This window comes from Lithobates pipiens, unplaced genomic scaffold (genome assembly GCF_037356315.1).
Source record: "Lithobates pipiens isolate NorthernLeopardFrog02 unplaced genomic scaffold, aLitPip1_a1.2 Scaffold_7, whole genome shotgun sequence".
NCBI classification, from domain to species: domain Eukaryota; kingdom Metazoa; phylum Chordata; class Amphibia; order Anura; family Ranidae; genus Lithobates; species Lithobates pipiens.
Window position 1 is genome coordinate 4140799 of NW_027507892.1, and position 26280 is coordinate 4167078.

The 26280-nt window shown below is 44.4% G+C and overlaps 1 protein-coding gene across 1 annotated transcript in view; it reads left to right on the forward strand.

Annotated features, from left to right (window-relative positions):
- Nucleotides 1–20678, forward strand: part of LOC143959307 (insulin-like growth factor 1 receptor) — a 294645-nt gene extending 273967 nt beyond the window's left edge. Inside the window, exon 21 of the mRNA XM_077467997.1 lies at nucleotides 16066–20678. Within this exon, the coding sequence (XP_077324123.1) occupies nucleotides 16066–16432 (367 nt within the window). The 3' untranslated portion in view covers nucleotides 16433–20678. The remainder of the gene's footprint in view (nucleotides 1–16065) is intronic.
- Nucleotides 20679–26280: the final 5602 nt, after the last annotated feature.

Consider the following 26280-nt stretch of genomic DNA (forward strand, 5'->3'; position numbering starts at 1 on the left):
TTATAAATTTAGGCCACTATATTCTGCTGCATAGTTTTTGGTAAAAAATTCCCAATAAGCGTATATTGATTGGTTTAAACATTATAGCATGTACAAACTATTGGATAAATAATGTTTTTTCTTTTTTTAATTTTTAATACTTGGAATGGTGGCGACCAGCGACTTTTATAACAGGACTGCGATATTGCGGTGGACAATCTGATGCTGCATACACACGGCCGGAATTTCCGATGGAAACAGTCCGATGGGAGCTTTTCATCGGATTTTCCGACCGTGTGTATGCCCATCGGTCTTTTTCTGTCGGCATTTCCGACGGTCTTTAGATTGAGAGCCTGTTCTTAATTTTTTCCCCACGGAAAACCTTTTCTATCAAATTTTTCGATCATGTGTATGCAATTCCGACGCATGCTCGGAAACAATTTGACGCATGCGTGGAAGCATTAAACTTCCCTTTTTATTGTGCCGTCGAACGTGTTTGTATGTCGCGGTGTTATTGACCATCGGAATTTGGTGTAGGCAAGACAGTTTGAGCGAAATTCCGTTGGAATTCTGACGGGAAAACCATCAGAGCTTTTTCTGACGAGAAATCCAATCTTGTGTACACGGCATGACGCTTTTGACACTTTGTGGGAACCAGTGACACTAATAAAAGTGATCAGAGCAAAAAAATATACACTGTCACTGTACTAATGACACTGTCTAGGAGGGGATTTACATCTAGGGCGATCAAATGGTTGTCTAGCTGGTGTTTCTGTGTTAACTGTATGCTGCTTTCATTAAGGGATGTGCTGGATTTTATTCCATGCTTTGGAGGGAAACAAATTCCATCACATCCCAGCTGACAGGACAGAGCTGTGCTCTGTCTCCTTGACGATCGGTGGGTGTCAGCGGTCATCCATTGGCTGGCATAATCTGATTGGCTTGTGCTGTGTCTAATCACAGCACAAGCTTTGGGCGCCTGTGTGCGTGCGCCCCCTACCCGGAAGTGCACAGGGAGAGACACTTTTCCGCCGTATAAGGGCATTATGCGATCAGCAAGTGGTTAAAAATACAGTACAAACAATAAGAAACCATTAGATCCCCTCAAACCTTAAAAAAGAGGCGCTTCCATCTTAACCCGGTCTTCCTTCCAGGGATCACAAACTCCCACTGTGAGAGTGGCTGGAGCTGCAATAATGTCACTCCAGCGCATGGGCGCAGGACCCGCCTTTTACAGCACAGGACTGTGAAGGAACGGCACTGGTATGCCGTTCCTTCAGTGCGCATGCACTGGTGCATATTTAGAAGATATTTACAGTACCTAGGGGTAAAAAATCATGCATAGGAGTTTACTTCCACGTAACTATTTAGAGCACTGAAATTATTCTCTCTGGAGAAGAGACACTTGAGAGGGGATATGATTTCAATATACAAATACCGTACTGGTGACCCCACAATGGGGATAAAACTTTTTTTCGCGGGAGGGAGTTTAACAAGACAGGTGACCACTCACGTAGAGGATTCTTTACTGTTAGAGCGGCAAGGATGTGGAATTCCCTTCCACAGGCGGTGGTCTCAGCGGGGGGAGCATCGTTAGTTTCAAGAAAACGATCAGATCAGCACCTGAATGACCGCAATATACAGGGATATACAATGTAATACTGACATATAATCACACAGAAGTTGGACTTGATAGAATTGTGTCTTTTTTTTCAGCCTCACCTACTATGTAAGTACATATCTGGTCAAATGCAAAATCTGCATAGGTGTCCCAGTCCCTCCGATGATGGCAAATCACGGCCACTGGAGGAGATGTAGAGGCGGTCCGCCTCCAAGCTGACATCACTTCGGCCCTATAACCACAGTGGTCCCGGTACTTCTCCTCCAGCAGCTGTGATTTGCCACCCTCATCGGCTTGACCACGACACTATGGTGTCACTATTGGTGACAGGTTCTCTTTTTAATGAGACATGCGGGGTGTCTTTTGGCCTCCTCTGGGCTCCGCTGAATGTATTGCAATGCAGATCGCATTGCAATACATTCCTTCCCGCGTATGCTAGTCAGGGGGAACGTGACGGAGTGACCCAGAAGTCACGTCGTACACATCGATTTCCTGGTCAACGACAAGAAGGGGGAGGAGAGCGGACATGTCTGCTCTCCTTCCTCCCCTCCACCCGCCGGCACCCGCCGTGTTGGTCCCGGGCCCATAGATGAGTGAGCGTGGGGGGAACTAGGCAGTTCCTATCTCTGATCTATTGTGCGTGTCCTCCCATTATTTGCAAGGAACCTTGTTACATTGTAGCTACCAGTGGTGACCCGTGCGTTGTGGGTCATTTTTGCTATTTTCAAACTGAGGTTCCTCCCTGCCAATCAGCAGGCAGGTCAGTGAGACCTGTCTCCCAATTGATCAAAGCATTAGGCAATCCTATTGGATGCCTAATGCTGTGGCAGCAGAGAAGACGAGCAGAGACAGGAGCTGCAGCTGCCACTTCCCACCGACGAGAGCCACCGAGGAGGAGAGCCCTGACCCCTGTGACTCCAGGAGAGGAGCAGTGAGTGCCGCCGGACCGGCCGCATGCGTGTGAGGGGCGTAGGTTGGGTTTAGGGAAGTGACAAGGGGCTGCATATACCGGCACAAGTGGCTGCTAGGGATGAGCTCTGGCGTGTTCACACAGCCCACGTGCAGAGCCCGCCAGGAAGTCTGCGCTGTGCTAATCACAGGCAGTGAGGCATTGTCCCGATATATGGCTGCAGAGATCGGGAAATGTCTCACTGCCTGTGATCAGCGCAGTGCCGACTTCCTGGCTCTGCCTGTGGGCTGTGCGAACATGCCGGAGCTCATCCCTAGTGGCTGCGATTGATGGGGCACAAGTGGCTGCGCTTGATGGGGCACAAGTGGCTGCGCTTGATGGGGCACAAGTGGCTGCGCTTGATGGGGCACAAGTGGCTGCGCTTGATGGGGCACAAGTGGCTGCGCTTGATGGGGCACAAGTGGCTGCGCATGATGGGGCACAAGTGGCTGCGCATGATGGGGCACAAGTGGCTGCGCATGATGGGGCACAAGTGGCTGCGCATGATGGGGCACAAGTGGCTGCGCATGATGGGGCACAAGTGGCTGCGCATGATGGGGCACAAGTGGCTGCGCATGATGGGGCACAAGTGGCTGCGCTTGATGGGGCACAAGTGGCTGCGCTTGATGGGGCACAAGTGGCTGCGCTTGATGGGGCACAAGTGGCTGCGCTTGATGGGGCACAAGTGGCTGCGCTTGATGGGGCACAAGTGGCTGCGCTTGATGGGGCACAAGTGGCTGCGCTTGATGGGGCACAAGTGGCTGCGCATGATGGGGCACAAGTGGCTGCGCATGATGGGGCACAAGTGGCTGCGCATGATGGGGCACAAGTGGCTACCTTATGATTAGCGCAGCGCAGTGCCGACTTCCTGGCTCTGCATGTGGGCTGTGCGAACACGCCGGACCTCATCCCTAGTGGCTGCGTTTGATGGGCACAAGTGGCTGCGTTTGATGGGCACAGTGAGGCTGCAATTGATGGAGGGGGTTCAGTATTTTTCAGTTTGTTTGCGCCCCCCAAAAAATTTTGAGCACCAGCCACCACTTGTAGCTACCTTATGTAAACTTATGAAGTCGTTTTAATTGCTGATCATTGACGTAAGATTAGGAAACGTCCGTGTTTTCTGGGCAATGCTTAAACATCCCCCTGGGTTTTGTATGAGTTTTTATTTTTTATTTTATTTTTTTACTTTATAGGTTCCCCTTTTTGACTATGAAAGCAAATCTTCTACTCCCCCCCTCCTCCCCTCCGACAGCAAACTGTCACCAGAGCTTAGACAAAAAAAATAAAAAATAAAAAAGGCCCACCAGACCGCGCGCTCGCTGCCTGCAAAACATGTTTGTTTCTTTTTGAGCTCTCTGAGCATCACTGGATGTTTCTAAAGAGGCCGGCGAGAGGGGGGCAGCCATCTGACTTGGATGTCCTTTTGCAGAACTCTTCCAAAGCACGGGCCACCCTTTATGATCAGTTGTGGGGGATTCTGCGGCTGCGGAGAAGATCGTATTGCCCTTATTTTTGGACCGCTCTTAGTCATGCGACATAAATGTACGATTCATAGTTTGCTATAGTAACTGAGCTAACAACAGCGATGGCTGAATACTCAAGCAGGGGCGGCCTTGTCTCAGCATGCATCTGCTGCTGGTGACCTTGAGTGGTTTTCTTGCTTATTGCCGGAATATCTGCCGGGTTGAAAGTTGATGGTATTTAGACGTTTTAACGCCAAGTTGGTGCAAAGCCTGGTTTGCTGCCAAGCCTCTCTTACTCCATTTATAGGTGCGATCCTTTTATAGGGTTGTAGTTCTTTCAATTCCTGTCCCAGAGATGGATAGAAAGTGCAGGAAAATCACTTAAAGGGTAACTCCACTTTCGTGTGGGGGAGGGGGGGGGGACATAAAGAAAAAATAATATAGCGTATACAATTGTGACACAAATCATATTGTAATTGAATGTTATTAACCACTTCCAGCCCAAGGACGTCCTATGACATCCTGGACTTTCAGTGGGAATATCTGAATGATGGGTGCAGCTATAGGGGCGTCATTCAGACATCCTTGTTTTCAGCCGGCGATTCTGTGCACCATAAGAATGATCATAGCGCCAGTTCCGCCGCTTGATCGTTCTTACAGACGACGGGAGGGGACATCCCACCCCCGCTGCCATATGGTGCTTCTCTGGGCTCTCCCTTACCATCGGGGGGGGGGGGGGGCCTGGAGAAAGAATCGGCCGCAGCTGGATGACGACCATAGAGATTTTCGGTGACCGAATGGTCCCCAGTCTTCTCTATGATCATCGGAGCCCCGGGGGCGCGACATTATGACGTCACGTCCGGGCCGTGGACATAAGCATGAGATCGTGGATTTTTTTTTTTTTTTTTTACGATCTCATGTTTTCCAGCCTGGAGGAGAGATGTGGGGTCTTATTGACCCCACATGTCTCCATAAAGAGAACCTGTCACATAGATTCCTATTACAAGGGATGTTTACATTCCTTGTAATAGGAATAAAAGTGATAAAAAAAAAAAAATAATAAAGTAAAATAAAAAAAATTATTTTAAACGCCCCTGTTACCGGTAGCTCGCGCTCAGAAGCGAGCGCACACGTAAGTCTCGCCCACATATGTAATCGCTCTTCAAACCACACATGTGAGCTATCGCCGTGTGCATTCGAGCGCAAGCAACAATTCTAGCACTAGACCTCCTCTGTAACTGTAAACCTGCAACATTTAAAAAAAAATAAAAAATTTAACGCATTACCTATGGAGATTTTTTAAGTACCGAAGTTTGGCGACATTCCATGATTGTGCACAATTTTAAAGCTCGACATGTTGGGTATCTATTAACTCGGTATAACATCATCTTTTACATTATACAAAAAAATTGGGCTAACTTTACTGTTTTGTTATTTTTTTAAAATCGTGAAACTGTTTTTTTTTTACCCCCCAAAAAAGCGCTTGAAAAATTGTTGCGCAAATACAGTGCGAGATAAAAAGTTGCAACAACCGCCGTTTTATTCCCTAGGGCAGTGATGGCGAACCTTGGCACCCCAGATGTTTTGGAACTACATTTCCCATGATGCTCCAGTACACTGCAGAGTGCCAGAGCATCATGGGAAATGTAGTTCCAAAACATCTGGGGTGCCAAGGTTCGCCATCACTGCCCTAGGGTGTCTGCTAATATATATATATATATATATTTTTTTTTTTTTTTTTTTTTAATATAATTATTGTTTGGGGGTTCTGAGTAATTTTCTAGCAAAAAAAAAAAATTCAGATTTTTACATGTAGGAGAGGAGTGCCAGAATAGGCCTGGTATGGAAGTGGTTAAAAATGACCTTTCGTGTTCCATCTGCAGTGCTGTAATTTTCTGTAAATGCAATATGGCAATCTGGAGGCGTTCTGTACACAGTGTGTGTACAGAACACCCTCCAGAAACCTCATTTGCCACTTGTGTGATTGGCTCACTGATTTTTTATTTTTTTTCCGGAAGTCTGCACTAAGATACAAGTCAGGTTTCTGGCACCCCCTGCAACAAAAGTGTAATTTTTGGTGAGATACTCCCAATAGGAACACATCTAAAGGGATGCCGACCCTGCCACTTTCCTCATTAGAGTCCTGCAAGTGAAGCAGCTGATTGATACTTATGAAACCACTCCCATTAGGTTCACTTTTCACATGGACACAGACAAACACACAGGGATTTCTTAAAAATAACAAAAGATAGGAATCTGCAACAATCCTTGTAATGTACAGAGATCACCCAGAGGGGAATGTGTTTTCCCAACAAAAGTAGCGTTATGCTTTTTAAAGTGATTGTGAACAATCGCATTGTAAAACAACCCATTCAGTTTAAGCACTTCTCATCTCGCCCATTGTAATATGACACCCGCAGAGTCCCTCTCCAATCCTGGGCGGGCGTGATATGATGTCCTCGGCTTCCGGTGTTGTAGGGATCCGCTGCGTCACTCGGGAGCCAATGTGCGTGGCCGCGATGTCTGCCGGGCACCCGCGATTGCTAGTCTCAGAGCAGGAATGTGGATCGGTGTGCGTAAACACACAGATCCACATCCTGTCAGGGGAGAGGAGACCGATGGTGTGTTCCTAGTTTATAGGAACACCGATCAGTCTCCTTCCCTAGTCAGTCCCATCCACAGTTGGAATCACTCCCTAGGTAACACATTTAATCCCTTGATCACCCCCTAGTGTTAACCCCTTCCCTGTCAGTGATATTTACACAGTAATAAGTGCATATTTATAGCACTGATCGCTGTATAATTGACAATGGTCCCAAAATAGTGTCAAAAGTGTCAGATGTGTCTGCCGTAATTTCGCACTCCTGATAAAAATCGCAGATCGCCACCATTACTAGTAAAAAAAATAAACAATAAAAAAAATAAAATAATAAAAATGCCATAAATCAATAACCTATTTTGTAGGCGCTATAACTTTTGCACAATCCAATACCAAAAATATGCAGAAGAATACATATGGGCCTAAAAAATGTGTTTAAAAATTGTTTCATTTATTATAGCAAAAAGTAAAAAATATTATTTATTTATTTATTTATTTTTTCAAAATTGTCGCTTTTCTTTTATTTATAGCGCAAAAAAATAAAAATCGCAGAGGTGATCAAATACCACCAAAAGAAAGCTCTATTTGTGCACGACCGCGCAATTGTTATTCAAAATGTTACAGTGCTGAAAGCTGAAAATTGGCCTGGGCAGGAAGGGGGGTGAAAATGCCCAGTATTAAAGTGGTTAAAATAGAAAGGAAAGGCAAACATTTGTGTATAGATAAAAAAAAAAAAAGGGGGGGGGGGGGGGAGAGTATTTATAATTTTATATATATATATATATATATATATATATATATATATATAAAATATATATATATTTTTTTTAAGAAGTGATCACATTCCCTCTGCTTTCAGCTGCAGAGGGGCTCATGCACACAGGATGTTTAAAAACTGCTAGCGGTAAGGAAAAAGCAGTGTTAAAAATGCACTTTTAGCTGCATGAATAGCATCTATGCACATCTTTTTGAGCGTTAGCCTTTACAAGCATTTTTACAGTAAACACACTCCCCAAAATGTAAAAAAGCCAAACAAGATAAAAGCTTGTTACATCTTTGAGCTGCGTTTAGCAGCGTTTTGCGTTTTTACAGCCAAACAACCTCTGCTCCTGGAAGCACTGGCAGTCCTTTTTTTTTTTTTTTTTTTTTTTTTTTTACGGCACCTAGACACTTATGCCTTCAAAATCCTCTGAACGTTTGTGTACATTGACACGTAGGCTAACATGCATGAGCCCTAGGAGCTTGGGGAGGAGAAACAACAGCACATTGATCGTCTCAGTGAATGGCTGTGAGGGGGGGGGGGGGGGGGGGTCAGGACAAGTCTGATTATTGGAGGAGTTTACTCTGAGTCCACTTTTTGACTTATACCTACGGGTAAGTCTATAATAAGCTTACCTGTAGGTACAGCGAATATCTACTAAATCTGCACCGTTTAGGAGACTTTTACTTTAGTAGCAGCCAGTGGCATCACTGACGTGTGCGCACTGACCTCTGAATGGATGGTGCCATCTACTCACAGCTCTGCTCCGCAATCCATGACTGCCGTGCGGAGTCATGTCACCTCGGGTCAGCCATTCCTGGCACTTTTAATTTACAAGTTGAAATCAGTATGATTTGCTAGAAAATTACTTATAACCTCCAAACATGATACCTTTTTTTTTTTTTTTTTTTTTTTTTTTTAAATTAGCAGAGACCCAAGACCTAGGGGAATAAAATGGAGATTGTTGCAATTTTTTGTGTCACACCGTATTTGCGCAGCGGTTTTGCAAATGCAATTTTTTTGGAAAGAATACATTTTAATATGTGGGTGTATATATATATATATATATATATATATATATATATATCAATCAGTTTTTTTGTAAAATGTAAAAGCTGATGATATGCTGAATAAATTAATCCCTAACATGTCGCACTTTAAAATTGCGCCCGCTCGTGAAATGGCGACAAACTACGCTACTTCAACATCTCCATAGGCGACCTTTTAAATGCCTTTTACAGGTTACCAGTTCAGAGTTACGGAAGAGGTCTAGCACCAGAATTATTGCTCTCGCTCAAATGTTCGCAGTGATACCTCACATGTGTGGTGCAAATACTGTTTCCATATGTGTGCGCGGCTTGCGTATGCGCTCCCTTCTGCATGCGAGCACGGAGGGTTGGGGTGTATTCCTTTTTTTTTTTTTTTTTTTTTTTTTTTTTTATTTACTCCTGTCCCTTTTTATTTAGTTTTTTTTTTTTTTTATCACTTTTATTCCTGTTACAAGAAATGTAATAGAAATAAGGATGACCGGTTTCTCTTTATGAAGAGATCTGGGGTCAAAAAGACCCCAGATCTCTTCTTTACCTTTTAAAAGCAAAAGAACAAAAAAACAAAACAATTTGCCAAGACAAGATGGTAGAGCAGCTTTATGATAAATACAGCACAATAAATGATAAAGAAGACCATAATACTAATGCTTGTTTAACCACTTAAATACCGGGCACTTTTGCCTCTTCCTGCCCAGGCCAATTTTCAGCTTTCAGCGCTGTCACACTTTGAATGACAATTGCGCGGTCATACAACACTGTACACTAACTAAATTTTTATAATTTTCTTCCCACAAACTGAAAAAAAAAAAAAGTTTTTCTTTGTTTCGGCTATAAAATTTTGTTTTCTCCTTCACTCACAGGCACCAATGAGGAGGCTTTGATATGTTGACTTGATGGGCACTGACAGGCGGCACTGATGGGCACTGACAGGCGGCACTCATGGGCACTGACAGGCGGCACTGATGGGCACTAGAGACCCTAGACGGCTGAGATGGGCTGTGACGGTGGCTGGGATGGGCTGTGACGGTGGCTGGGATGGGCTGTGACGGTGGCTGGGATGGGCAGTGACGGTGGCTGGGATGGGCAGTGACGGTGGCTGGGATGGGCAGTGACGGTGGCTGGGATGGGCAGTGGCGGCGGCTGGGATGGGCAGTGACCGGCGGCTGGGATGGGCAGTGACCGGCGGCTGGGATGGGCAGTGACCGGCGGCTGGGATGGGCAGTGACCGGCGGCTGGGATGGGCAGTGACCGGCGGCTGGGATGGGCAGTGACCGGCGGCTGGGATGGGCAGTGACCGGCGGCTGGGATGGGCAGTGACCGGCGGCACTGAAGGGGTTCTGACGGGCGGCACTGAAGGGGTTCTGACGGGCGGCACTGAAGGGGTTCTGACGGGCGGCACTGAAGGGGTTCTGACGGGCGGCACTGAAGGGGTTCTGACGGGCGGCACTGAAGGGGTTCTGACGGGCGGCACTGAAGGGGTTCTGACGGGCGGCACTGAAGGGGTTCTGACGGGCGGCACTGAAGGGGTTCTGACGGGCGGCACTGAAGGGGTTCTGACGGGCGGCACTGAAGGGGTTCTGACGGGCGGCACTGAAGGGGTTCTGACGGGCGGCACTGTAGGGCACTCTGTCAGAGGCTTCTTACCACGATCGGAGATGCGGCGTGTCACTGTCATGCCGCACTCGCAAATCACCGTGCCGCGCGCCCTGCCATGTTGTTCTCAATCTGCTATGGGCGGAAGTGGTTAATAAGCTGGCTATATATGGATCAAAATGTGTCCGGTTCAGCAGGGACCAGCCAAGATTCGATCCATGTATGGGCAGGCTGAGTGTACATCAAACAAATTCAAAGAAAATTTTTCGGCTCAACTTACCGACCAGCCTGCAACCAACTGAATTATCCTGTCTAACAGTATGCATTAAAAACAGGGGTTTTGTTTGCGCACATTTGCAAATACATGCGTAAGCTGCAGAGCCACTTCACAGCACCCCAGTATTATCTGCCTAACCCTATACATTTTAAGAGCTTCCATGGCAGAAGCACATGTATAATAATGGATAGGTAGAGGGCAGCTGAGCCTGGAGGGAGCCCATAGCACAATGGCAGCTAAGGCGTCCTGTGTGCCCCCCTCACCAGTATTCCAACAGTACTAGGCTGAGTGTACCCAGGTCGATCCATCGATCAGCGGCCTGCAGAACACAATAGCTCTGCAGCAGGGATTCCCTCAGTGTTGATGTGGGAATTGAACGATTAGGAAATCGAATCATCTATAGGGCTGTCTTAAAATGCTTGGCCGTAGCCAACGACGAGTTGGCTTTTGTCTTCTAGCACTAGACTAATGACCGCTAAAATAATTGGCCTACATTGACAAAATGGCCACCACGTTCTTATAGATGTAGCCACAGTGAGCTTGTCGTAAAGGTATTTTTGTTTCAACTTTTAATAATTTGATTGAACAGTACCGTATATACTCGAGTATAGGCTGAGTTTTTCCAGCACCCCCCCCCCCCCCCCCTCGAGTAAGGGTGCCCATCTGCAGATGTACCTGTGATAACTAAAACAGTGTGTGCCTCCCACTGTGTTATGCGGTCTGTTTAGTGGCCGTCCATTGTAACAAAGCCCCGCCTCCTCCTCCTCGTCCGTGATAGACAGAACACTGATACAATGCTGGGAAACTGAATCTGTGTTTTGTCTATCGCAGACGAGGAGGAGGCGGGGCTTTGTTACAATAAACGGCCACCGAACAGACTGCATGACACAGCGGGAGGCACCCGCTGTTTTAGTTATCACAGGTACAGCTGCAGATGGGCACTGATGATACGGGTGGGCACAGTGAGGCTGCAGATGGGCACAGTGAGGCTGCAGATGGGCACAGTGAGGCTGCAGATGGGCACAGTGAGGCTGCAGATGGGCACTGATGATACAGGTGGGCACAGTGAGGCTGTAGATGGGCACTGATACAGGTGGGCACAGTGAGGCTGCAGATGGGCACTGATACAGGTGGGCACAGTGAGGCTGCAGATGGGCACTGATACAGGTGGGCACAGTGAGGCTGCAGATGGGCACTGATACAGGTGGGCACAGTGAGGCTGCAGATGGGCACTAATGATGCAAGTGGGCACAGTGAGGCTGCAGATGGGCACTAATGATGCAAGTGGGCACAGTGAGGCTGCAGATGGGCACTAATGATGCAAGTGGGCACAGTGAGGCTGCAGATGGGCACTGATATAGGTGAGCACAGTGAGGCTGCAGATGGGCACTGATATAGGTGAGCACAGTGAGGCTGCAGATGGGCACTGATGATACAGGTGGGCACAGTGAGGCTGCTAATGGGCACTGATACAGGTGGGCACAATAAGGGTGCAGATGGGCACTGTTTACCCAGTAGCTGCTGCATTTCGCACCCTAGGCTTATACTCAAGTCAATACGCTTTCCCAGTTTTTTTGTGGTAAAATTAGGTGCCTCGGCTTATATGTGGGTTGGCCTATACTTGAGTATATACGGTACTTTTTATCACACATTGAGCCTTATGCACACTTGGTAGAATGTGCACCTTGGTCGTTTTTATATCTAGATCTCCTTTAACAACATTTCACCTTCTGTCCTTTTTACAAATGTACGAGAGGGTGAAAGCAATCTCCATCCTCCCAAGCATGTGTTATTGGGGAGGGGGCCAGGGGGTCTGGTGTGCTTGTGTGCACATGATTCCTTTCCCCTGTTCAGGAGGCAGCTCCTTGAGATTCAGTAAACAAGGTATTAAATCCACACGGGAGGGGAAGAGGGGGGATTAAAAAGTCTTCCATTTATGGCAAGAGCTGGAAGCATGGTCAGTGCGGAATGGCTCGGAGAGCGTCAAGTGACAGGGCTCTGTGTACACGTCAGACGTCTGGCTTCCCAGCTCAGCCTTGTTTTCCCAATGTGGACCCCAAGTGAAGGGGCCAGGAGGGTACAGGAGAGATCCTGTGTGCAGCACAGACTCTTACAGGAAAACAGATCACTGACGGGAACATTTTGGATGTAGATCATGGCGACTGTCCTTTTTTTCCTTCAAGTTAATCAATAAATGGCTGTTAGCGAGCAAACCCAATGCCTACAGCCCAAGACCTTTACACTAAAACACGTTGTGATAATTAGTAGCATTTTATAGGAATACATTTTTATTTATTTTTTCAGTTAGAAGAGATCCTTTAGGAATTCTGCCATCACACTGGCATTGTGAACGTGTTTGTCAGTAAATACCTGAAATGTCATATTTGCTTCCTACAGTGTTATTAATACGTAATGTGTCACCCGTTTATAGCAAACCAGTCATTTTATCTATAAAAATATAACCTGTTAGTTTGCGCTGCAGTGCAATCCATAGGAGGAAAATGAAATTTGTTAAAACACGGACTGTCGTGCTCGCAACCTTGGTAGATCAATACAAATAGGAATTTGGGACAGGCCTAACCAGGCTAAATGCGGTTTGATTTTCATTCAAAGATTCACATGGGAATTGAAAAATCATTTTGCGATGTGGATGGGGGAATCCTTCCTGCCTAGTCGGTGTATTCTGAGAGCAGGAAGTCGTCCCCCCTAAGAATACATTGATCAGTGTGTCCGGCAGCACTGTTCAATCAGAAGAGACCAGAAAAGCTTGTTGTAGAGAAGTCGATCGGTAGACTGACTTCTGTACAACCAGCCTTGCCTATTCATGGATTGAAATGTATCCGTTCCCTGCTGAACCGAATGATTTTTTGATTCATGTGTGGCCACCTTAAGCTTATTTACTAGACCAGTGATCTCCAAGCTGCGGCCCGTGGCCTGAATATGGCCTTTGCCTTTATCCAGGCCCCTGGGCACTATTCCTCCCACTGACACCAATGATGAGGCACCATTCTTTACACTGACACCAACAGTGGGGCACTAGTCCTCCCAGTGACGCCGCTGATGGGGCGCTAGTCCTCCCAGTGACGCCGCTGATGGGGCGCTAGTGCTCCCAGTGACGCCGCTGATGGGGCGCTAGTCCTCCCAGTGACGTCGCTGATGGGGCGCTAGTGCTCCCAGTGACGCCGCTGATGGGGAGCTAGTCCTCCCAGTGACGTCGCTGATGGGGCGCTAGTGCTCCCAGTGACGCCGCTGATGGGGCGCTAGTGGTCCCAGTGACGCCGCTGATGGGGCGCTAGTGGTCCCAGTGACGCCGCTGATGGGGCGCTAGTGGTCCCAGTGACGCCGCTGATGGGGCGCTAGTGGTCCCAGTGACGCCGCTGATGGGGCGCTAGTGGTCCCAGTGACGCCGCTGATGGGGCGCTAGTGGTCCCAGTGACGCCGCTGATGGGGCGCTAGTGGTCCCAGTGACGCCGCTGATGGGGCGCTAGTGGTCCCAGTGACGCCGCTGATGGGGCGCTAGGGGTCCCAGTGACGCCGCTGATGGGGCGCTAGGGGTCCCAGTGACGCCGCTGATGGGGCGCTAGTGGTCCCAGTGACGCCGCTGATGGGGCGCTAGTGGTCCCAGTGACGCCGCTGATGGGGCACTAGTGGTCCCAGTGACGCCGCTGATGGGGCACTAGTGGTCCCAGTGACGCCGCTGATGGGGCACTAGTGGTCCCAGTGACGCCGCTGATGGGGCACTAGTGGTCCCAGTGACGCCGCTGATGGGGCACTAGTGGTCCCAGTGACGCCGCTGATGGGGCACTAGTGGTCCCAGTGACGCCGCTGATGGGGCACTAGTGGTCCCAGTGACGCCGCTGATGGGGCACTAGTGGTCCCAGTGACGCCGCTGATGGGGCACTAGTGGTCCCAGTGACGCCGCTGATGGGGCACTAGTGGTCCCAGTGACGCCGCTGATGGGGCACTAGTGGTCCCAGTGACGCCGCTGATGGGGCACTAGTGGTCCCAGTGACGCCGCTGATGGGGCACTAGTGGTCTCAGTGACGCCGCTGATGGGGGCACTAGTCCTCCCAGTGACGCCACTGATGGGGGCACTAGTCCTCCCAGTGACGCCACTGATGGGGGCACTAGTCCTCCCAGTGACGCCACTGATGGGGGCACTAGTCCTCCCAGTGACGCCACTGATGGGGGCACTAGTCCTCCCAGTGACGCCACTGATGGGGCACTAGTCCTCCCAGTGACGCCACTGATGGGGCACTAGTCCTCCCAGTGACACCACTATATATATATATATATATATATATATATATATATATATATATATATATATATATAATGATATGATCTTTTGAGGTAGGAAGCTCACCTGCATGTCAGTAATGCTACGCGGATTTGCTACTGAGCTACTCTACATTTGATTGTACTACGCCAGACTGTAACTATATTTGATGTGCAATGGCACCCCTGGTGCCTTCATTATCTTGTATATTGCTGGATATGTTATTTTTCTTTACAAATAAAGAATTTGAAAGAAAAAAAAGAAGAAAGTTTAAAATATATAGTTTTTTGTGTTTGTTTTTTAAATTGTTGATCTTTGTTGTTTATAGTGCAAAAAAATAAAAACCACAGGTGATCAAATACCACCAAAATAAAGCTCTATTTGTGTGGGAAAAAAGGACATACATTTTTTTTTTGGGTACTGCATCGCACCACCGCGCAATTGTTAAAGTAACAGTGCCATATTGCAAAAAATGGCCTGATCATGAAGGGGGTAAAACCTTCTGGCGGTCAAGTGGTTAAAGCAATCTACTGAGCTAGCCAGAACCACCTCTGGAAGGGAGTCTATTCCACATTTTCACAGCTCTTACTGTGAAGAAACCTTTCCATATTTGGAGATGAAATCTCTCTTCCTCCAGATGTAGAGAGTGCCCCCTTGTCCTCTGTGATGACCTTAAGGTGAATAACGCAACACCAAGTTCACTATATGGATCACTTATGTATTTGTACATGGAGATCATACCCCCCCTATGTATTTGTACATAGAGATCATATCCCCCCTTATGTATTTGTACATAGAGATCATATCCCCCCTTATGTATTTGTACATGGAGATCATATCCCCCCTTATGTATTTGTACATGGAGATCATATCCCCCCTTATGTATTTATACATGTTGATCCTATCACCCCCTACGTATGTGTACATGGAGATCATATCCCCCCTACATATTTGTACATGGAGATCATATCCCCCCTACATATTTGTACATGGAGATCATATCCCCCCTTATGTATTTGTACATGGAGATCATACCCCCCCCCCTATGTATTTGTACATGGTGATCATATCCCCCCCTATGTATTTGTACATGGTGATCATATCCCCCCTTATGTATTTGTACATGGAGATCATATCCCCCTTATGTATTTGTACATGGAGATCATACCCCCCTATGTATTTGTACATGGTGATCATATCCCCCCCTTATGTATTTGTACATGGAGATCATACCCCCCCTATGTATTTGTACATGGTGATCATATCCCCCCTTATGTATTTGTACATGGTGATCATATCCCCCTTAATCTCCTCTCCTCAGAGAATAAATTCAGTTCCTCTAATCTTCAAAACTAAAATCTGAGTTAGAAAAAAAATGTTCCCGCTCTATTAGATATTCATATATAAATGTGTCGGCCTAATTCACAGAATTATGTGAATGTATTATATTGTTTTGTAATATTTTTCTTACTTTTTTTTTTTTTTTTTCCCCCTAGGTTTGAGTTGATGCGCATGTGCTGGCAGTACAACCCTAAGATGAGACCTTCTTTCCTGGAGATCATCAGCAGCATTAAAGACGAGCTTGATCCAAACTTCAGGGAGGTGTCCTTCTTTTACAGCGAAGAGAACAAACCGCCGGACACGGAAGAGCTAGACCTGGAGGCAGAGAACATGGAAAGCATTCCATTGGACCCGTCGTGTACCATGCAGACATCAGAACACCACGTGGGGCACAAGGCAGAAAACGGTCCCGGCGTCGTTGTCCTCAGGGCAAGCTTTGACGAGAGACAACCCTACGCACACATGAATGGGGGGCGCAAGAACGAGAGGGCGCTACCTCTGCCACAGTCCTCAGCCTGCTGATCCAGGCTTGTGGTCTGACGGAACACTTGTGGAAACACAGCCCCCCCTTGTGTTTACCTGTAGGACATAACCCACAGGAGGCTTCCTCCAAAAAAAAAAAAAAGAAAAAATCAGTGCAAACACTAATCCACTTTCTGTCTTTTTTTTGTTTGACTTCAGCCTCCTGGCTGAGTTAGCACTGGTGTACTTGCTTATGGATGGATCTTGTACGTCAGACCAGTGCCCCAACTTTTGCGCCTGTGTGACACGGTAAGTGTGTACTTGCTCTTGCACACAACAAGGCTGAAAGCACTTATTTTGCATCGTTTGGGCCATATGGAAACAAACTACTTTTCACTTTTGGCTCACTATAAAAAAAAATATATAAAAAAAAAAAGACACATTTAAGAAAGGTAAAGCATATTGCAACCCTGACGTCTATTTAATTCTGCCAGTCTTTGCCAAATAGATATTTTTTTTTTTTTTTTTTTTTTTTTACAGCATGGACAGTTCGGATGTATGAAGTCACTTTTCATATCGCAAAGCCCATGCACATCTTGATCCTTTTTTTTTTTTTTCTTTTTCCTCCTCATCCAATGGGGGACGCCTTTTTATGGAGTAACCATCTTTTTTTTTTTGAGGCGGAAATGGTCTTGCTTTTGTGTGCATGGAAATAACATATATTCAGAGCAAACGTAATATATGTTATAAACATGATCTGGACGAACCCAGCAAGAAGTCTGTTACAAACGTGGATGACTTAAGCCGCAATTTTCAGGAGATCACCGGAAGAAACGGTATAACGGATCTTTTTTTTTTTTGCAGAAGGTTTTCTTTATTGTAAGGGAAGAAGAAAAAAAAAATGCGTCGGCCAGTTGGCATTCTGGAATCGCGTGCTGGAATGTTCTAGAACAGACTCACCTGCAATTGCCAGCTGTCTCCACATCTACCTGAAGTTACTATTTTGGGCCTCATATATACAAGTACATCATTTGGCGGGGGAGGGGGGGGGGAGAGAGAATGGGTAGAGTGGGATTTTCTTTCTTGCTAAGACTTTTGTAGAAGGTCCTTACAGTTCAATGTGAGGTCATAGCGTCATTTACATACGCATTTTGTGTCCCTTTTATAACTTTTTTATGGTTCAGATATTCATCTATGTCTGTACAGAAAAGGCTGCTATTTTTTTCTTTATCTTTTTTGTGTATTTAATCTATGATAGAAAAAAAAAAAAAAAAAAAATGAAAAAAAGCACCTTCAGGTCTACTCTTCCATCTCCTCGTGTTCTATAAATTTGCTTCTTGTTTCCCTAAGGCTTACACACACACTCAAACACACACTCAAACACACACACACACACCTACACAAAAGAAAAATAGTTATATGTACAAGAGGCTTCCATTGGATGGAATGGGAGACTTTAATGGATCGCAAGGTGACGCGCTGTTTCTACACTTATATGAATAAGCCCCCCCCCAATTGTGTCATATGATTCCCGACATTGTACACCTCCCATGAATGAACTTGTAGAGGTAGCCATTTAATTGTTTATTGCCTTTTATGTGTGGCATGATTTTGTTTTGTTTTTTATTTTATTTTTTTATTATTTTTTTTATTTTATTTGTGCTTCATAGTAGTGTAAAACCAAGTGTTTAGAGAAGGGTGGTGGTGCAGACAAAGTATCTCAAGATACAGTGTAATTATTGTCCCTTTTTATTTTTTATTTTTTTATTTTTTATCTCCTCACACAGCTATCATTTTTGTTATGTTGCAATGCGTCAAATAACTCAGGTCAAAAAACAAAACTGACAATGAAAAAAAAAAAAAAAAAAGATCATCACACAGTCTCATATTAACGCTGTTTATCCTTCCTAGCATCAGAGCCAGAGCCTGTCCGCTTGGCTGTGGTCACAGGACAGCTTGCATGTTTTTCCATCTATCTCTCCTGTATGTGTACTTTGTGTGCGCGTGTGTGGTTTCATTCTTGGATACAGCACCAAGCTTTAAGTCTCGATGTCTATTTTGGAAGCTATTTTTTTTTTTTTTTTTCATTAGCCTACCTGAAGAAGAAGAAAAAACAAACAAAAAATACAAAAACAAAAAAACCCTTCCATCCCAAGGACAAATTGTCGCACAGACCAAATTCTTTTGAAACCAAATGCATTCTTGTGACTCTTATCGCAGTCCAGTAAACCCATCTTGTGGTGCCTTTTTGCAACTGCATACAAAATGTTCAAACTTTAAGCAGAGGCATTATAAAAAAAAAAAAAAAAAAAAATTCAACGGCAATCTTTATTTTTTTTTAATCTTTGTAAAATCCCAGTTTACGAAATTTCTGCATTTGTTAATCCCTTATGCTGCGTCATTGTTTAGGAAGTGAAGAGCGTATGTACCATGGCGGCAGATCTTTTATTAGGAGCAATGATGAGAGGTTCTAACCCCTACTCGCTAAATCTTAATGGATTTGGTTGGATTAAGCTATATAACTATAACCTGGTTGGCCGTGCTATTCTTAAACTAGAGTTATAGTGTACAAAAGTGCCAAGTTGGTGCAATGGACACTTATTTTAACTATATAATGAGTGAAGATTTAGTTATCTGCAAAAATGTTATATTCAAAGAAGGAACCCGTTAAAGCGGAACTAAACCCATTCATTTAACATTGCCGGGAATGCTGACTTTCCCATTGGCTTGTGCTCTCAACCAAACCGTCGAACCATAAAATGGCTGGTGTCATATCTGGTCACTTGTGCAGCACCATGGCAGTTGCAGATCAGAGAGAGGCTAAGATGGCAGCTTCCCTTCCTGAAAAGTATAGGAGGGGGGTTAGTTCCCGCCTTAAGCCTAGTTCACACGGGCCGGATGTCTGGCAACAGACATCAGGCCTGTGTGTATGGCAGCCGGTTCCACAGAAGCTGGCCAAACTTTTAGACGAGCATGCTGGAAAACCAGCATCCGACTAGCTCCTAACCAAAGTGTTCTGGCAGGGGGGCATCTGACCTAAGCTGTCAGTTTTGGGTTGAACGAAAAAAAAAACCTGATAGTGTGTACTAGGCTTAAGATGGCAGCTTCATTCCCTGAAAAGTATAGGGGGTGGTCAGTTCCGCCTTAACTTAAACAGGTATGGGCGTGTTGACCTTTAATAATATGGCTGCCGGAGGAGTTTTTGTTGTTATTATTATTATTATTATTATTATTATATTTATATCATTGGGAATTGAAGGACACTACAACCATGTGATTTTTTTTTTTTGGTAACTCTAAGGCCTTGCCGATATTTTTCAAGCACTTATAAATCCCCATCCCTTCTCATTGCTGACTACTGTTATCAAGACTTGACCTTAATCAACATTTAGACCAAAACTTATTTATTTCTTTTTTTTTTAACCTTAATGAAACTGAACAAGGCTTATAAACTTAATTTATTTTTTGTGAGGGAAGATCTGTCTCTGCCTCTTGCCCATTACAGGTTCTCCCTTGCGTTCTTCAATGCTTCACTTGGCGAATAGAAGGATCGAATTGCCAACCATGACTTGGGAAAGATCTTCATTCTACAACCCATTGTTAAAGTGGAAGTAAACCTATCAATTTAACAGTTTCAAAAGACAGTTACATTCCCGGCACATGCCGGGAATGTAACTCGCATTGGTTGTGCTCTCAACCAAACTGCCAAACCATCCAATAGCTGGTGTCATAACTGATCACGTGTAGCATAATGGCAGTTGAAGAGTAAACAGAGGCATAAGGTGGCAACTTCCTTGGCTGAAAACAATAGGAGAGCTTACTTCCACTTTAAGTGCAGATAGCAGCCAACCACATCCGGCCTCTTCAGTTTATTAGTACTTAAAGTACTCATAGATAGCACATGCCTCTCTCCCGATGCAGCCATTTATGGCCAGGTCAGGTTTTGACCTCCTGTTGGATTGCCCTCAGACACTAATGGCTGACACTGTTAGAGGGATATAGTGGCCTGGCAGGTTGGAGAACCTTGTATGATCAACCAAAATAAATTGGTGTCACCAGCGAAGGCCCAATAGGCATTAACATGAACCCATGGCCAAACTGTGTGCTTATGTTTGAGGTTGTAGTGGCCAAGATGTATCTAAGTGGTCAGATTTTGCCTGCTCATCCAACCGCCCCCTGCCCCCCCCCCTTATGTCTGTGACCGCCCTTTGTAGTAATATGAGGGTTGGAATCTGGTTTGAGGCTATTGCTGCTCCTCACCATTAGGTAATATAAATTCTTTGCTTTGGAGTGGAAGGGTTTTTTTTTTTTCCGTGTAGGATTTCTTTTTTTTTTTTCTTTCTTTCTTTCTTTTTCTTTCTTTATTTATTGTTCTTGTTGATTTTGGTCACTGTTAAATGCCCCAACACATATAAATATTTTTTGCGATGTGGTTTTTTTTTTTTTTTTTGTAAATGACAGGGGACAGTTTTCAATATTTTTCCCAAACATTTATCTACCTCACTCTTTATTTTTTATAAGTGTAAATATCTATATATAAAAATATATATATAAATATATATAAAAAAAAAAAAAAAATGATACATCTCGCATTTCTCAGCAGTTGACAATAAACCATAGAACCGGTAACCTCATACACTATTCAAACCACAAATGCTGTTACTGAGAGGAGGGAGAGGCAATCTGCCATTCCAATTTGTTGGGGGTATGTTAGGGGTGCAAGCTCTCTTATAGCATACTGCATGTTTGTTGTTCATGATTTGGGTGTGACCTAATCAACTCTGCCAAAGTCAAGGTTTTTTAATGGTTGCTTTGTTGTACACCAAACTAGTGAACTTTTCAGCACTCTTGACTGCTGCTGTATTGCATCTCCCACAATACTCACATTGTGAGAGTTCTCAAAGGCTGCCTATTCTTTGCAGATATTTTGATGACCCCCGTTGGCTAAACAGCGGGAATTGTGAAGGACTATGTTACATGGCAAAAAAAAAAAACCTCAAGGACTTAATATGTTCCTGCTTCTTGGTTTAAGGGCTGAAGGATTTAATTTCCTGGACATTATGGAAATTACATGCATTACTGCTATGTAGTATATCTATTTCGATTTATACATCAACAGAAAAACCTTACAATCAACCATTGCCCCTCGTAATCCAGGTCAACCTTCAGCTCTCCAGCTGTTGCTTGTCGTTATGGTAGAAAATAAATGCTGCTTTTCTAGAGAGGCCTTACAGCTGGGAACCTTCTATGCAAGTTACACATCCAGTCAGCTGGTAGGGACCTAAAAATTAAATCCAAACCCACAATCTGCATCCCAAAGGGGTGTTCATGGACACGTGATGGAGCGTTCAATCTTGCCTTTTTTCAACTGGATTGACTGAGAATCTCGTGTCTATTGGAGGTGCCAGAGACCCTCAGCCAACAGATCCAGGGAAAACAGTGATCATTCCTGTTGAGACTTACACACCATCTTTTGTTCCCTTGATAAACGGCTTTGGAGGTGTCTGTAGTGGCTCTTTCCCCCCCCCTCCCTCCATTGCATAGATATGTATCGTTGACTTGTCCAACTGTGCATGTTTATGGACCCATTGGCTCAGAGACAACCTGGTGTGTGGTCAGATTGTAAGTGCACATCTCACCTCCCTAGTATGTCTGTGGCCGGCCAAACTCTTAGCAATACTCATTGACTGTACTCAATGGATTGTTATTTTCATAATTCCTCCATAGATGGCATTGTCACCCTTAAGTGTTAATGTTGCCATACATTGGTGTAGTAACTATAAATTAAATTGTTTTCCATAGTGTGATTCTTTGTAAAGGGTTTTAGGACTAGAAATGAGAATAAAATGCACCTAATTTTTCTGATTTCATAAATGACCTCTTGACATGGAGATGTCCTCTCCCCCCTCTCTCTGTCGCACATACTGCTAAAACAGGTTTCTGAAATCTCAATCAACCATGAGGGTTTTGTCAAAGAAAACCATATTGTGTGTATGTATTTTTCTTGTAATGTATAAATGGTTTACCAATTTCTACTCGCAAAGTATACTTTCCATTGGAATATGAGAGGTTTTTGCTGATTAGTTGCTGCCGTAATATTAATATGTTGCCCAGATCTGGATACACCATTATTTAAACTATTCAACAACCTTATTCACTCCTACTGGGTTTGAAGCAAACAAATCCACAATGGAGTTAAAGGGTCAATACACAGAAAAGTTTAGGCATCTGTTTGCATTCTATTAGGCGCAGAATGTAGAAAAACTTGTGCGACAATGGAATCAGTCAGGTTTTAAGTTTTCAATGAGACGAGCAATTTTGTTGGTCGACTTGGGTTTGGTTTACTAAAACTGGAGAGTACAAAATTTGGTGCAGCTCGGCATAGAAACCAATCCGCTTCCCTTTTTCTTTTTTCTTTTTTTTTTTTTGGTAAAAGCTTAATTGAACAAGATGAAGATAGAAGCCGATGGAATCAGTCAGGTTTTAAGTTTTCAATGAGACAAGCAATTTTGTTGGTCGACTTGGGTTTGGTTTACTAAAACTGGAGAGTACAAAATTTGGAGCAGCTCGGCATAGAAACCAATCCGCTTCCCTTTTTCTTTTTTTTTTTCTTTTTTTTTTGGTAAAAGCTTAATTGAACAAGATGAAGATAGAAGCCGATTGGCTACCATGCACAGCTACACCAGATTTTGGACTCTCCAGTTTTAGTAAGTCAAACCCTTTGAGACGAGAGCTCCACTATGGTTAATTTTTGTTTTTATATATCATTCCATCGGGAATCATGATGGAATGGGACTCCACTAAGGTGAAGCCCTTTGTGTGGCATGTTTTTAACGAATCTGTACCCAGAAAAAGCACACTAAAATATTTACATATTCTGAACAAGCAACAAAAGTAAGTTGAAACAAGCCATTAGTCATCTCTGCAGCTATAGGCATTTTGGGGAAACTAAGTTCACATCCAACTGAATAGAGAGGCTGCATGAACTCACGTGGACAACAATACATACACAGTCTAAAAATATTTTTTATTACAAAAATCAGTTAAAATATACAAAAAGTATTCGCCCCAAAGAAAGACACTTAAAATTGTTCTCTATTTAGTGAATATTAGCATAGCGATACCAAGAGTTTAATCTCATGGTCTATCACACACAGTTTATCCATATCTTCTCAACATGTTTCATGGCAATAGCCACTTCCTCAGGAGTATTAATATATAGATAATTCTACTCTCTAAAATACCCCTGAGGAAGCGGCTATTGCAGCGAAACATGTTGAGAAGATATGGATAAACTCTGTGATAGTCCGTGAGATTCAACTCTTAGTATCGCTATGCTATATCCACCAAATAAAGAGCAGTTTTAAGTGTCTTTGAGCACATAATTATTGTATGTTTTTAGACTATGTATGTGGTGTTGTCCACATGAGTACCATTAAAGTCCATGCAGCCTCTAAATTCAACTTTTTCCACGTAATGATTTCAGGACAAAGGTACTTTTAGGTATCGTATCATCATTTTTATTGGCACAGAATTAAAATAAAGTTCACAGCAAAGGCATTAAAATCTTAGCGCTTTTCTGAGAGCAGAATCTTGGTAGACTACCAGCCCTCTTATGTAAACAACCAGCGGGTGTCTCTAAGCTCTTAGAAACTTACTGAAACTTCGGGGTCTTTTTCTTAAGGGGGTCTTCAAAGTGACATTAAATCCTAATTTTTTAACCCTAACATTGGTGAGATTTACCTTAAGTAATGCCTCCCACCACTTGATTCATGCCATCCCAGCAGCACTTGGGCCACTACCTGCTGCCTCCGTGATTTCTTATACAGTGTCCGACAACGCCCTTGCACGCATGCTTTCCCTGACATTGCCTAGAGTGGTAAGCCACTCCTCCCCCCTCCTGTGTGCAAGCGCCTCTAGTCTTCACTAGATTGTGCTCTCTACCTTACCGGGAAGTTTGAGGAACCAGTACTCTACGGTGGGGCGAGCAGCAGAGATAGGGCGTAGAATCATTTATAAGTATTTGGGGCATGTTACGCTGATTGCAAGCGGTGGCAGCTGAATAAAGGCTTGGCTTCAAGTTCTTTTACCGAATATGTAAATCGTTTAATGCCAATATACTTGGAGACACATGCACGTTAACCATTGGTTTAATCATTCAGGCTCCATTCACACTTATATGACACCAAAGTTGCGCAGACTTTGGAGTACAACTTTGACGCAACTTTGGATGGGTGCAACTTGGATACGACTTTGGCTTTGGCCAGTGATAATAACAGCTGTTGCATTGTATAACATTCGGGTATGACTTTCATGCAACTTTTGAGGGTTAACATTGAAGTCTATGGCCCTCAAGTTGCGTAAGTCAGACCAAAGTAGTGCATGAACTACTTTTAACCACTAGCCGCCCGCCCACTTTCATATGACGGTGGGACGAGGCAGCTCTCGTTCTGGGCCGCCGTCATATGACGTGATCTCCTTCCCGGGCCACTGGGGGGGGGGGGCGCGTGCACCCGCTGCATCACTGGGGACCTGATGCGCGTACCCGGCGGCCGTGATGTCCGCTGGGCACCCACGATTGCCCAGTAACTGAGCAGGACCGTGGATCTGTGTGTGTTAACACACAGATCCACGTCCTGTCAGAGGAGAGGAGACCGATGGTGTGTCCCTTGTACATAGGGACACCGATCGGTCACCTCCCGCAGTCAGTCCCCTCCCCCCACAGTTAGAATCACTCCCAGGACACACATTTAACCCCCTCGATCACCCCCTAGTGTTAGTCCCTTCCCTGCCAGTCACATTTACACAGTAATCAATGCTTTTTCATAGCACGGATCGCTGTATAAATGTGAATGGTCCCAAAAATGGGTCAAAAGTGCGCGATATGTCCGCTGCAATATCGCAGTCACGATAAAAAATCGCAGGTTGCCGCCATTACTAACAAAATAATAAAAATGCTATAAATTTATCCCCTATTTTGTAGACGCTATAACTTTTGCAGGTTGCCGCCATTACTAACAAAATAATAAAAATGCTATAAATTTATCCCCTATTTTGTAGACGCTATAACTTTTGCGCAAACCAATCAATATACGCTTATTGCGATTTTTTTATTTTATTTATTTTTTTACCAAAAATATGCAGAAGAATACATATCGGCCTAAACTGAGCAAAAAAATATGTTTTTAAAAAAAAAAGAATATTTAAACAAATATTGTGTTTTTTCAAACTTGTCCCTCTTCTTTTGTTTATAGCGCAAGGAATAAAAAACCGAAGAAGTGATCAAATACCGCCAAAAGAAAGCTCTATTTGTGGGGGGGGGGGGAAATGATCAAAATTTAATTTTGGGTACAGTGTAGCATGCCCACGTAATTGTCATTCAAAGTGCGACAGCGCTGAAAGCTGAAAAATGGCCTGGGCAGGAATGGGGGGTGTTCATGCCTGGTAGGCAAGCAGTTAAAGTTGCTGCAACTGTAAGTCGCACATATGCGATCGGTTATCATTGGAAAACATGGAGAACGACTTGCTGCGTGCCTTCGATGTCCAAAGTTGCGGGACAAGTCGCACAAGTGTGAATGGAGCCTCAGTCGCATTAAGACCAGTGATCCACTGATATGACATTAATGACACTATGTTGGTTTATATTACTGCTGGGAGAGAGGAATGCTGTGCTTTCCAAGTATAAATATTACAGTGCGCCTCAATCGCATGTGAGATGATGTACTTATAGTTTTGCTTCTGTTTAAAAAATAATAATAAAATGTCCACCAGTTTTGACCAACATCACATTTAAAAAAAAAATAAAAAAATCACATGTCACATGAAATGTAAAAATCACATAAAAATATATATTAGAAAAAAAAAAAAGTAAATTTATAAGTGTGATCATTCTAAAGCCATGTTAATGT